At 34.5% G+C, this 13,042-nt stretch overlaps 3 protein-coding genes across 5 annotated transcripts; all 3 read left to right on the top strand.

The window, feature by feature from the left end:
- Positions 1-2,995: 2,995 nt before the first annotated feature.
- LOC108205607 (protein indeterminate-domain 7) lies at positions 2,996-5,972 on the top strand. 3 transcript variants are annotated; one of them, XM_017375577.2, is made up of 5 exons: positions 2,997-3,285; positions 3,683-3,883; positions 3,983-4,382; positions 4,838-5,450; positions 5,638-5,972. In XM_017375577.2, the coding sequence occupies exons 2-5, from the start codon at positions 3,763-3,765 to the stop codon at positions 5,887-5,889; spliced, it is 1,386 nt and encodes a 461-aa protein (XP_017231066.1). In that variant the 5' UTR covers positions 2,997-3,285; positions 3,683-3,762; the 3' UTR covers positions 5,890-5,972. The 3 variants fall into 3 exon arrangements, with proteins under 3 accessions (XP_063944119.1, XP_017231066.1, XP_017231065.1); XM_017375576.2 differs by having other exon boundaries at positions 3,001-3,285; positions 5,569-5,972; XM_064088049.1 differs by lacking the exon at positions 3,683-3,883 and having other exon boundaries at positions 2,996-3,285; positions 5,569-5,972.
- A 2,978-nt stretch (positions 5,973-8,950) lies between these two features.
- Positions 8,951-10,868, top strand: LOC108206704 (mediator of RNA polymerase II transcription subunit 9). The gene is made up of 5 exons (XM_017377090.2): positions 8,951-9,385; positions 9,479-9,541; positions 9,651-9,731; positions 10,372-10,430; positions 10,555-10,868. Exons 1-5 carry the CDS (start codon positions 9,044-9,046, stop codon positions 10,610-10,612), a joined length of 603 nt encoding a protein of 200 aa, XP_017232579.1. The 5' UTR covers positions 8,951-9,043; the 3' UTR covers positions 10,613-10,868.
- Positions 10,869-11,553: 685 nt separating this feature from the next.
- LOC108207729 (LOB domain-containing protein 22) lies at positions 11,554-12,518 on the top strand. Its single transcript, XM_017378159.2, has one exon. It carries the CDS (start codon positions 11,579-11,581, stop codon positions 12,446-12,448), a length of 870 nt encoding a protein of 289 aa, XP_017233648.1. The 5' UTR covers positions 11,554-11,578; the 3' UTR covers positions 12,449-12,518.
- The last annotated feature ends 524 nt before the right edge of the window (positions 12,519-13,042 follow it).

The following is a 13,042-nucleotide window of genomic DNA, read 5'->3' as shown; positions in this document are numbered from 1 at the left end:
ATGTCATGGAATTATACTTTAACGAAGCCTTAAAAAATTTGCCAAAAAGTAGCGTATACAATTCATTCATTAGGACAAAGGGAGTAGCTGTTTAAAGTAACAGTTTTGAATGATTAGAATTCACTGACTATCATAGCAAGTTCAATTTAGAAAAAGTAAGGTAAACAATACATGTTAAAATTTTAAAAGTATGGTAATAATCAGGAGCCATTCTTGAAGTTCACCTGCTGTTGGGTAATTTAGTAATTAAAAATGACTGTAAAGTTTCAAAATTGAAATTTTACCAGTGCATGTCTGCATGAACATAATTAGCCCATTAAGTTCCAACACAAATTTTTTGCTAAACAAGCACTTGGTGTGTGCCAATACAAATATTACTCTGGGTGTTTTTTTTCCTGAATTTTTTTCGATATTTCTGTTTCATTTGTCAGTCATAGACTAGACAGTAGACACTAATAGTTGCCCAGTATTAAGCATTTTCGAGTTCGACTAGTTTTTTCCTTTAAAATTATGAAATACTACTTGCAAAATTTCCATGCTGTGCATATTTTAAAAGTAAAGATGAGTAAATTTGATGATATTGTATTAGAACCATAAAATTGATTTCAAATAAAATAATTTGAATTCTAGAATTTATCATTTACTTTTTTTGGATTTTATATGAAATTCATATCATAATTTACTATTTGAGGGTTTTGGAATTCACAAGATTAATCCTAAATACGTACCTTCTGTTAGACAGTTTAAAACACACAAAATTCATATCATAATTTACTATTTAAGAGTTTTGGAATTTACAGGATTAATCCTTAAATATCTTACCGTCAAACTGTCTAAAACACACAAGATTAATCTGCTGCAAGGTAAATTTAACAAGTTAAATAAATTAGCTTAACAATACATCATACAAAATTAGCTTCACCCTTTGATCAAATTACGTTAACACCAAGGTTCTGTTTACTGGAACGGAGGGAAGGAAGAATCGAAAAAATTTTGTACTTTGATTAAAAAAATGTCTATAATTTTATTTTCAATCAATTTGTTGTTATTATTTTAACTTAAATTTTAACTCATATGTTTTGTAAGAAATATTTATTCCATTTTCACGTAATGTTTCTTCATGATCTTTATCACAAAATTTTTAAATCCACTCATATTTAGTCACTGTTATCATATACTTATTTCATTTTTCCATCAAATATTTATATAATTTTTCATTTGATTCTCCTCTTATTTCATTTCGTACAAGTGATCACCGCAAAACCTATTCAAATCACTTTGATTCTATAACATACACGACATTAATCACTAAAAAAAAACAGATGAGCTGGAAAAACATGTTAAGACTCGAGTATATATATATACTTAGTGACGTACCCAAGATTAACAGAAAAATGACAAAATGAATAAATAACAACTCAATTTTTTTAATGTTCGCTTGAATATTCCACACTGTGTAGTAGACGACAGATTTCACATATATAATAGAGTATGAGTAAGCACCTACACTTATACTTTTCTTCACCACCGCAAGGATCACACACACTATATATGAAAAGATTAAACAACCGCAAGAACCAAGAAAACAAATCTTAAAAAGTCCATGGTTTTAACAGATTTGAAGTGCTCCAAAATTTCTAACTATTTGTCTCTCACATGGAGTTAAATTACGATATTTATTAATTAGCATGATAGCGACTTTTGCATATAAAATTTGTGCGATAGCTGCAACTAAGGCACAACTTGTGGTTTAATAATACATCGTACGCAGTTCTTTAACTAATACATTATTACATTATTTTTGATATTTTGTTATATAAATTTTTGTATAAAAGGAATCTTTTACAGTTAAAGAGCTTTAGAAACGCAGTATATACATAGTTAAAAGATGTTAGTGATGGAAGTACGTATAGGCTCCGAAAATTGACATTATGTTTAAACTATTATTATCTCTTTCGGAGGAAGCTGACTTGCTTAAGACACTATTTATCCATAATGTTATGTTAATTATATTACTTCTATGATAAGGACCAGGAGTCCATGATATTTTATTTAAAGAAAGCTCAATAATCTGTATGTCTTGTGTGTGTTTTACGTTGGAAGGCATGCATGATCCATCGATAAATGACAATTCAAATCAAAATAAACTAAGAAGATATTGGGCCTGTTTGGTTTACGGAAGCAGAAGCTGCTTCTGGCTTCTGCTTCTTTTGACCCGTTTGTGTAAAGAAGTAGAAGCTGAAAATGCTAACTTCTATCTCACAGCTTCTGCTTCTTTTCCAAACACTTTATTAACTTATTTACTTCTCACTTCTACTCCACTTCTTTACTATAAGCAAGAAGTCACTTCTTTTAAACTAACCCAAACGGCCCCATTATTCAAGATAATCAAATCTATTTTATTGGCTTGCTTTTAAGCTCATTATTTTCGAGAGAAGCAGAAGATAGTGATTGCCAATTATGTACAGCATTTTCCAACTATTAAACATGCTCTTAATTAAATATGTTATATGATAGTAATAATTATGATACATTTTGATGTCCCCTCATTTTTATTGACATATCTGATTTAATTACATTTTTATCATACACTCATACTAACGTATCCCCTCATTTTTTACGTTAATTTTTGGCACGTTTTTCCACGCTCATTTAAAGTATAGTTACTTAATATATTTTTTTTAAAATTTTTTCTCTGAATAAAAGTTTAATGTTTAAACTTTTATTCTAAAAAACAAAATTTTTAAAAAAAAATTATGAAATTATATTTTATACAAACCTCAAAATACGTGCAAATAGCGTACGTAAACAATTCAGGCGACGGAGTGAGTAATAATTTAAAAATGTAACATGAAGTGAAATTTGACGGAAGATAATACTAGTAGGTAGTAGTATAATAGTAGTATTATGAGTAGAAGATTAAAAAAAAGATTCCCAGTAGAGGAAGAAAACAAGAGAAAAGTCAGAAAGTGGAGATGAGAGTTACCAGTTGGACGGTGTATGGATGTGTGCATGTCATTGACTCATTGGCTGGCCCCCTCCCTTCCTCCTACACTCTTGTTGTTTTGCTAGGATGAGTGGAAGATCACACACGACAGATATCCCCCTTCCCTCATCCTCATCCTCTCACCTCTCTCTCTCCTCTTAACATTTTATACTTTCTTCATCTTGTAGGAATTTTAATATTTCTTGGTTTTAGCTAACAAACAAGCTTGCTTTGTCAGTTTAAATCTCAAGTAAGATGAACATATAGTGGCTGCAGCCTGGATGCATGGTCTACTCCAGGTTTACCCATCTCTCTCTCTCTCTCTCTCATGTCATTACATGCTTATTTTCTTCTACATATTTACAAATTAAAACAAACAGCAATTTGTCTCCTGGGTTGATGCCAAAGAACTCCATCGTAGCTTAAAAGTTGGGTTAAAACATAACCTTCATCCCTCTTGTAAAACAACTACTATTTTGTACCTTTTCTCTTTTATATGTGTATCTTGGTTTGTCTTAAGATCTTTGTAAGCTACATATATAACATCTACTTGTAGATTTCCCAATTGCATGAGCAATCAGACATGCAATCCCTTTTCTTTATGATATCTACTTGAGATCATTGTTCCTAATATTGTCAACTAGTATATTTATTAGGTTAATTTGGTAGTTAGTGATTATTGTCTGTACAATACAGAAGGAAAAGATGATGATTATATAGAGAAAGGACGTGAGGAGAAAATATACAGTGATCAATAGTAGAAGAAAGATCGAAAAATGTCGAATATAAGTAGTGCATCAGGTAATCAAACAAGTGCTTCCTCGGGTGTCAATCTTATAGCTCATGAAATCAACCAACCACCACTAAAGAGAAAGAGAAATTTACCAGGAAACCCAGGTACTATGTGTATTGTATAACATATCAAAAAAGCTTTATTCTTGCTTCACCTTAATTTATTGTTTGGTTGATTCAAGTATATATGATTATTTATAACAGACCCGGATGCAGAAGTGATAGCACTGTCGCCAACAACCCTAATGGCAAGGAACCGATTTGTATGCGAAATATGTAACAAGGGTTTCCAGAGGGATCAGAATCTGCAGTTGCACAGAAGAGGGCACAATCTGCCGTGGAAGTTGAAGCAGAGAAACAGCAAGGAGGCGGTGAGAAAGAAAGTGTATGTGTGCCCGGAAACAAGCTGCGTGCACCATGAGGCTTCAAGGGCGCTTGGAGACCTGACCGGAATAAAGAAGCATTTCTCCAGAAAGCACGGGGAGAAGAAGTGGAAATGTGAGCGATGTAATAAGCGGTATGCAGTTCAGTCTGACTGGAAAGCTCATTCCAAGACCTGTGGCACCAAAGAGTACAGATGTGACTGTGGAACCATCTTCTCTAGGTACATACATTGCCCACAAACTGCAATTCAATTTTTATTTTTGTTTGAGAAAAAGTGAAATTCTTAACGTTAACCTTGAAATGCATCTAAAAAGTCAAATAAACGACCTATAATAAGGACAAGAGATCGATAATTATATATTGTTGTTGTTTTAAAAGAGAAGTATATAATTAGTAAGTACAGTACCTATAGCTAGCTAGCATATGTAACATAATTTGATTGTATGATTGAGGCCATCTTTGTGTATATAATCTGTGATGTCCAGGCCTATAACCTGGGAGTAATTCCATTCATACAAAACTTTTGGTTCAGTTTCTCATGTATGAATTATTAAAACTAGAACATTAGCTATGTTGGAAAACTAGGATATATGTAGTCTATTTAATATGTGATTAGATGTTAAACAAAGAGTAATTAGTAGTTATTACATGTGTGTCATGTTGTTTGTGTTATAGGAGAGACAGTTTTATAACACACAGAGCCTTCTGTGATGCTCTAGCAGAAGAAACTACCAAGTCAATTCCTGCTCTTGCTGCTTCTGCAAATGCTAATCCAGTTCATCAACCTGCAGCACCAACTAGTACTACTAGTACTTCAGATAATGTTAATAATAATTCATCACTTCCACCCCAATTATTCAACAACTTGACCCATCACTTCAATGCCTTCTCCATGAAAAAAGAGCAGCAGCAGCAACAAATTCCACAATGGCTAGCTCCTCTGGGCCTGGCCCCACATGCACAAACTCCCATGACTACTTACAATCACCAACAACAATTTACTGATCATCATCAGATATCACCTTATCATCAACATCTCACTCAGCCAATCACCTCTCCAGATAATCCAAACCCTAACCCTAGCTCCACTGGACCCGGACCCACTCGTGCCTCGCCTTATATCATGAAATCTGTAACAGCAGACATGACCTCCCCACACATGTCTGCAACAGCATTGCTTCAAAAAGCAGCTCTGATGGGTGCAACCATGAGCACCCAAACTAGCACGTCATCGCTACCGTCCATGAGCATGATCGGCTTGATGAAACCCCACCAACCTCAAGCTGAGGTACTCACATCTGATTATTACCACTCCATTAATATAGAGTATATACTATTACACAAGTAGTAGTACTTGTTTTCTCTGCAATTTGCCTCACGTGAACACGTTGTGTTGCTGCATGCAGGAGGCCAGTAGGGTTTTGTCTTCATTCAACAATAAAGATGCTTATAATTCTTGTCTTACTATGGAGCAGGAATCACATGCAGCAGCAACTGCAGCTGCACCCTCACATCAAGATCGTCATTTGGTTTTTGATCAAGGGTCAAGAGTAACTCCCTTTCAAGAGTTTGCATTTAAGACAGCTGGAAATGATGATGGAATGACCAGAGATTTTCTTGGTCTCAGGCCTCTTTCAAATTCCGAGATTCTCGATATAGCTAATTTGCAGCCTAACTATATGAATCCTAACAATACTAGTAAATCTGCTGATCATACCGTTATTTAATTGATTTGATCATCATATATTATACGATTTGGCAGGTACATGGGTTAATTAGTTAGCCTTTTATCATCAGCTAAGTTTTGATAGAGAGATTCTTTATTTCCGGTTTCTAAAAATTCGATTCATTCTACTTACATTCAAACACATGCATCCATTGTCCATACAGGGTCATGGTCCCCGGCACATGTCAGGCCTATATAGAGGGTCATGGTCCGTCGTATAGATTAGGATCTCTTGTATAACATATCATTTTATTTGGTCGTTTGCTAAATATCCACTCCTGTAGAAGTACACAAATGCATTATAATTAATCTTAAAAATGAACATTTAATTATAGAATAATGCTACGTCCACAGAAACGCATATGCCGTTCTCTGGCCACTGCTGCATTAATTCCGTAGTCTCAGACCCTTAGCTGCGTTACCAATTTGATTCTATAATCTTGTAGATGAGTTGATACTCCCTCCGTCCCAATGAATTGTATACAGTTTCTTTTTTGTGACGTCCCATCAATTGTATACATTCCAAAAGTAGTAAACTTTTATAATATAAAACATCATTACATCAACTACATTCTTCCACTATCTCAATTCTATAATAATATAAATACTATTACACCCACTACTTTCCTCCACTATCTCAAATCTATTACCTACTTTTCATCACTATACCTACTTTTCATCTAACTTTACTCATTTCTTACGCATTTTCTTGGTCTCCGTGTCCCAACCATTTGTATACAAATGACTGGGACGGAGGGAGTATATATTATACTTGTTGAAAGACTGAATATTCCAGTGGTTTTTAGCCGGAATATTTGTCTGGTTCACTAATATATCTAGAATCAAAAATCATGATCACTATATATCTAATGAATATAGCCATGCATCTTGATCATAAATACTCAACCAGCTTAAATGGGAATCTTTGTCGCGCGCACTCTGAATAAAGAGTACTACATGATACATATATATAGTTTGTGACGTTGCATGTGCTTAATTGGGGTACAAAAAGCATAGGATTCTGATTCTTTCCTGCTCACTCATTTTCTCTTCTTTCTTTTTTTGCTGATCATGTGCGCAAATTTGTGTACACATTTAATTATTCGATGGAGAAAACGAAATGAGCAAGTAAGAAAGTTGTTAGAGCTGCAAATTGTTGATTTATTAGAATATATTTACGTAAGAAAGTTGATCGATCTGATCCTAGCTAATTTAGGATTTGACAGATAAAATTTACCTACAAACTGGTATTTGTAGGCTGAAATTGCTATTGTTGGGTATAAACATTAATCCCGCGTTAGGCCGGTCACAGATGATTAAATCATAAGTGGAAGGCATGAGGTTCTGCAAAGAAATGAGAAGAGAAATTCTCAGGCTTTGAGTAATAATTTTTATGGTTCTCAGTATATGATTATATATAAAGTTAATTACACTTTGTAACCCCTAGATTTACTCCAAACGCAGTTTAGTACCTGAACTTTAATATGTGGCAATATGCACTCTACACTTAACATTCCCGTGCAAGTTGTAACCCCTAGTCACTATTTTGTCCAAATCTGCCGTTAACACTAACTGTTTGAAAGATAACATTGTGTATATTAGTTTTAACAACTACTTTAACCCCTGTGATTTCTCAAAATTTATGTATTATATTTTGAAATTATTTCTGAACACACACAATGATGTAAAAAAAAATTAAAATAATTTTTAAAATATGTATCTAGATTTAAAATTTGATTTTTTTTTACATAAACGATGTAACTTATTTTAATATTTTAAAATAAACACATATTTTAAAAATTATTTTAATTATTTTTACATCGTTATTTGTGTTCAGAAATAATTTCAAAATATAATACATAAACTTTGTGGGGTCACAAGGGGTAAAGCTGTTAGAAAATAATATACGTACTATTATCTCTTCAACAGTTAACGGCGGATTTGGACGGAAGAGTGACCATGGGTTATAACTTGCACGAGAATGTTAAGTGTAGGATGCATATTGTCACGTTTTATAATTCAGGTACTAAATTGCGTTTGGAGCAAATCTAGGGGTTACAAAATGTAATTAACTCTTATATATATATGATCGAGTTGCAAACCAATAGGAGATGCAATTGACTAGTGCTCGGAGAAAGGGGCTTTACAGGCAAAAGATATATAATATCAGGACAGGTACGTACCCCATGCCAGCTTCTCCTTTTTGTGGATAGACAATATTTCACCTTTCCATTGTTGCATCTCTCTCAAACTCAGTTCCTGTAAATTGCTACTCATTCATCTACACTTTTGATAGTCTATTTAAATTCTGATCACAGCTTTCTTACCCTTGTATGTGCTGTATATGCGTGACTTCGCTTTATAACTGATGCAGTAACAAATTAGTTGTATATGGCGTGATTCGGCCTTGATAAAAGCCATCCCAGATTCCCAGCCCGTTTCGATATGCTGTAAAGACTTGGCCATTTTTCCAAAGTTTGGCCCATCCAGATCCATTAGAAGTTGAAATTAAAACTAAATTTGACTCCCAGCCTTTTAGGGCCGGTCCAAATCCGGTTTGTGGCCTTCTCAAGCATTTTATAGCATGAAAATTAATCATTACAAAAAACGGCTAATTTCCAACTTGTACAGATATTCTGAATATTTTTTTTTAAGAGAAAATATTTTAGAGGAAGAAAATATTTCGAAGAATTTAATAATGAAGACGTTTGGAGATACTTAAAATAGTGACTTTCAGTTTATGAATTATTAAAATTATAATAATAGAAGTAAAATTAATATATTATTTATTTTCATATTTAAATTGATTTATACTAAAATGTTATAAAAAATAAAATAAAAGAATATCTACCAATTTCTAGATTTATAATCATTTTCTGATCTATTTTTAATTTTAAACTAAATTTTAAATTTTATAAACAGACATTTCTTAGCAAGTATAAATTTTTTTTTTTCAGGATAACATAATTAAGTCAACGTTATTGAAAATATGACCTGTAAAATAAAATATACTACAGATAATAATATTTTTAAACGGAAGAAAGGAAAATTGGAGCCATCAGAGCACGACGTCGTATTCTCACACTTCTCCAATACTTAAATTTCTAGGGTTTAGCAGAGAGCTGGAATTGGGGAATTTGATCAGAAGAATTGCCATGGAGAATTCATACAGCGGAGGCAGCTGGTCAATGATCCCCAACATGATGAGTCAACACAGCAACCCCGCCACTCCTTCCTCTTCCAACAATCAAGAAGTCAACAACAATCTTTACCTTCAACAACAACAATTTCAACAACCTCAATTTCAATCTCAGCAACAGCAGCTTGTCCAGAATCAGTTTCAACAGCAACAACATTCTCCGATGTTGCCGCCGCCACAACGTTATCAAAGTCCCCAACAGTACCAGAGCCCTCAGCAGTACCAAAGCCCACAACAGCAGCAGCAGCAGCAACAGAATCAGCATCAGTCTCTCGCTTCTCACTTTCATCTCTTACATGTAATATTTTCTATTCATTGTTAATTAATTAATTAAAGACTTGATTGTGTTTATGTATATGTTTCTGATTTTGGTATATGTGTGTGTTTATAGTTGGTGGAGAATTTAGGGGATGCGATTGAAAATGGGACCCGTGATCAGCATTCCGATGCTTTGGTTTGTGTTTTCTTGCTTTTATGTGTATTCAAATGCTGATTGTGTTTTTAGTTGTCTAATGATTGTTGGGTTGTGTTTGATGGTTGAATTGTTTGGTTTATTGGGAAAGGTCAATGAGTTGAACAACCATTTTGAGAAGTGCCAGCAGCTTTTGAACTCCATTTCCGGGTCTATCAACTCTAAAGCAATGGTAATTGGATGATCGCTTCTTTTGTGTCTGTTAAATCGGCTTTTTCCTTTTTTTAATGTTGTTAGGTTATATTATCTGGCTTTGGGCAGTTTGAATTTGGCAAATTTGATTTCTTTTAGGAGAAAAGTGTTATAAACTATTAAATGTACGGCTGCCATGCTTTTCTCAGATGATGTATAGTCATGCAAAACAGGCGCAATTGTCTCATCGTGTTGTGCATTGCTTGTCTCGTTGTGTTGTGCATTGCTCCGATGCATAAAACAAGCTGCACGATTAGTAGAAACTTGTGCATGTCCTTAATGTGTATTAGTGCCTGCTGGTGATACTTATGATCCTTTCTTCGTAATAATCAAGTCGCTCAGAAGCGATTTCTTGGGGAGTCTCTGATTCTTCCCTAGAAGGAAACAGTTACTAGTTGTTAATATCTTAATGTTGTACACTAAAGAAAATAATCTCTGCGTAATTGTCACCGACATTCATAGTAATGGATTTTGCAGTGCAAATATGTGCACTAAATTTTCTGGAGATAATGCCAAGAAATCAATATAGCGCTGCTAGAATGTCTGGTCACTCGATCAACATTTTAGTTGTCTTATATCTTGTCTTGTGTATGATTTGTTTTCAATATTATGTAATACAGACAGTTGATGGGCAAAAACGCAAAGTGGAAGAAAGCGAGCACTTGTTAAACCAACGAAGGTGCGGTATCTGAATCTTAGTCTACCATAATTCTAGTTCTGGAAAGCGAAGGTTATTTTGTCTTGTTCATAAACAATCATATTGCCTTTGTCATCTTTTTCTTCTTCTTTCCTTTCTATTTCAGGGACTTGCTCATGAATTATAGAAATGCAATGGACGACCTTATCAAAACTGATCTGTGATTCAACTTTTCTTTCTCGATGAGGTCCTTAACATGGTCAAACCAGCTTTCGTTTTTCCTAAATTTGTATACTAGGGTTATACAATATTGTCATGAATGCAAGAGATTTCTTTTTTACTTTTTCTTTTTGTAATAGTGGTAAATCCTAGCTTAAAATTGAATAACTTGTTGTATAATGCTGCATCAAAAGCAGTCACAAATTGTACTGATTCACAAAGTGTATTGAATTCTAATAAATATCCTGAACTGTTTGTATACCTACAGTATTTAAATTTTCTATTCACTGCACATTTCCTGTCTTCTTAGTATTTTGTCACAAATGCTTGCTTAGTACTAGCATCTTCGAAATTCCTTAGGAATAATAGGCAAATGCTTTCTGTGGATACATTTTCTCTAAACTTTAGGGTCTCCTTCCACGCCTGTTCTAAATAGTTGATAACTAAATAATTCTTACTAAACATGTACAGATTAAATACTTTTATGTCTTTAACTAAAGTTACCTGTTGACTATTTTGAAATGGGAATTAATATTTGTGTTTACTAAATAAACAATATAAATTATGTTGGTGTAGAGAACTTGATGTAGTTATGTAGTATATAATTTCAATATAATTATGTTGGAGTAAAAACTTTTTGAAATGGAGTAGCTTAGTCCGTTTGAAATGTTATCTTATTTTAGATTCCAGTCAAAGCAAAAGTGTAACTGACGGAATAAATACAAATTCACAGCCAATAATATGACTGACATAATAACATCTACTAAATACTGTAAAAATCCATTAAATAAAAATAATAAATCTGGTTCATGTACAAGAGAAAAGAAAGGAGCAAAACGCCATAAACAACCCAAGTAAGCAAATTAACAGGAGAAATCTCTCCATCTTCTCCATCCCCGCCGGAAACGCCCCCATATCTTTCTCTTCTCCCCATATATTATATATTCCATCTCCTAAAATTACTGCACAACATGAACACCAACACCAACGTTAACAAAACTCACAATAACAACAACAATTTTATTTATAACAATAAATCAACACCACCTTCTTCTACTCCTACTCCTGCTCCTGCTGCTACAAATAATAACATCATAAGGTCCAACGGTAACCAGGCTTGCGCTGCTTGTAAATACCAACGCAGAAAGTGCGCTCCCGACTGCATTCTCGCACCGTATTTCCCTCACGATCGGCAACAACAATTCCTCAACGCCCATAAATTGTTTGGCGTCAGCAACATTACTAAGATTATTCGGTATCTCGATCAGCCTGACAAGGACGAGGCCATGCGCACCATTATTTACCAGTCGGATGTTCGGGCTAATGACCCTGTTGGCGGTTGTTATCGGATTATACGTGAGCTGCAGCGTCAGATTGAATATAATCGAGCTGAGCTGCAGCTCGTGCTTCACCAGCTGGCTTATTGTCGTGCTCAGAATCAGCATAATGTCAATCTTCTCCATTCCAATAATAGTGGCTCTTTTGAGCATATGATGGCCACCAATCATAATGACGATGTGCAACAACATTATCAGGAACGCGATGATCAGGTTCAGCAACCGGATGGTCAGGATCAACAGGAGTATGTGTTGCAGAATGGGGATGAGGATTGTGATCAGGTACAGTTTGAGGAGATTAATTCGTGGGAAGGGACGGAGAATTCCCTGGCTTTGGAGGTTAAGAAGGATTGCGATGCTGGTGCAGAGAATTCTCAAGAGGATGTTCATGTGAAGCCGGATTTGGATGATAATGATAAGAGAGAGGAGTTGAGATATGAAGTGGAGGAAAAATCATTCGACAGTGTTAACAAATTTAGGCTCAAAACGACTCCTGCTATATAGAATTCATTACTTTTCTTGATTACACAGAACATCATGGACATTTTGCTATGCCCATTGTTCTGGATAATCTTTACTTAATCGATGGTGTGGGTAGATTTTCCAGGTATTTTGTTATGTTCTATCTTTATGTAAATATATATAAGCTACGATTTTCTTTCCTTGTTATTTCTGCACTTTATGTGAAAGGGACTGTTTTTATTTGTTGTTGTGTTGCTTGTCTGATCGTAAATCTTAGCATCGATTTTCTCTTCTAAATTACTTTCTAAATAAAATTGCAACCAAATCAATAATGCAGCATAAATCCTACCACAACTCTTGATCAATGATAATGACATGAGTCTCATCATTTCGCTTAGCTTAACCAAGAGCATCCTCTGTCTGGTGACATAAGTCGTCCAGCTGCCTTGGTAAGCTTTAACGAACTAGGGTGGCGATATGGTCCCCCAGCCTCAAGATCGACGTTACATTCAGATATTCGATATCATTTGCACGATCCAGAATCCCATTTACCTGGTTAGGCCATATCACATGTACCCGTGAGCCAAAGAGCAGCAGAAGTTGGAACATGTTTAACAGGAAGCACATAAGAGAATT

This window comes from Daucus carota, chromosome 2, assembly GCF_001625215.2.
Source record: "Daucus carota subsp. sativus chromosome 2, DH1 v3.0, whole genome shotgun sequence".
Lineage (NCBI taxonomy): Eukaryota > Viridiplantae > Streptophyta > Magnoliopsida > Apiales > Apiaceae > Daucus > Daucus carota.
The sequence above is the reverse complement of the archived record's forward strand: the minus strand, read 5'-3'. Positions and strand labels throughout refer to the sequence as shown.

Excerpts from the sequence above, each read along its gene's own strand:
- LOC108205607 (XM_017375576.2), top strand. The coding sequence starts at position 3,763 with ATGTCGAATATAAGTAGTGCATCAGGTAATCAAACAAGTGCTTCCTCG. Across the intron at positions 4,383-4,837 it reads TGTGGAACCATCTTCTCTAG|GAGAGACAGTTTTATAACAC; the intron begins GTACATACATTG and ends TTTGTGTTATAG. Across the intron at positions 5,451-5,568 it reads CCCACCAACCTCAAGCTGAG|GAGGCCAGTAGGGTTTTGTC; the intron begins GTACTCACATCT and ends TGCTGCATGCAG.
- LOC108206704 (XM_017377090.2), top strand. The coding sequence starts at position 9,044 with ATGGAGAATTCATACAGCGGAGGCAGCTGGTCAATGATCCCCAACATG. Across the intron at positions 9,386-9,478 it reads CTCACTTTCATCTCTTACAT|TTGGTGGAGAATTTAGGGGA; the intron begins GTAATATTTTCT and ends GTGTGTTTATAG. Across the intron at positions 9,732-10,371 it reads CTATCAACTCTAAAGCAATG|ACAGTTGATGGGCAAAAACG; the intron begins GTAATTGGATGA and ends TATGTAATACAG.
- LOC108207729 (XM_017378159.2), top strand. The coding sequence starts at position 11,579 with ATGAACACCAACACCAACGTTAACAAAACTCACAATAACAACAACAAT.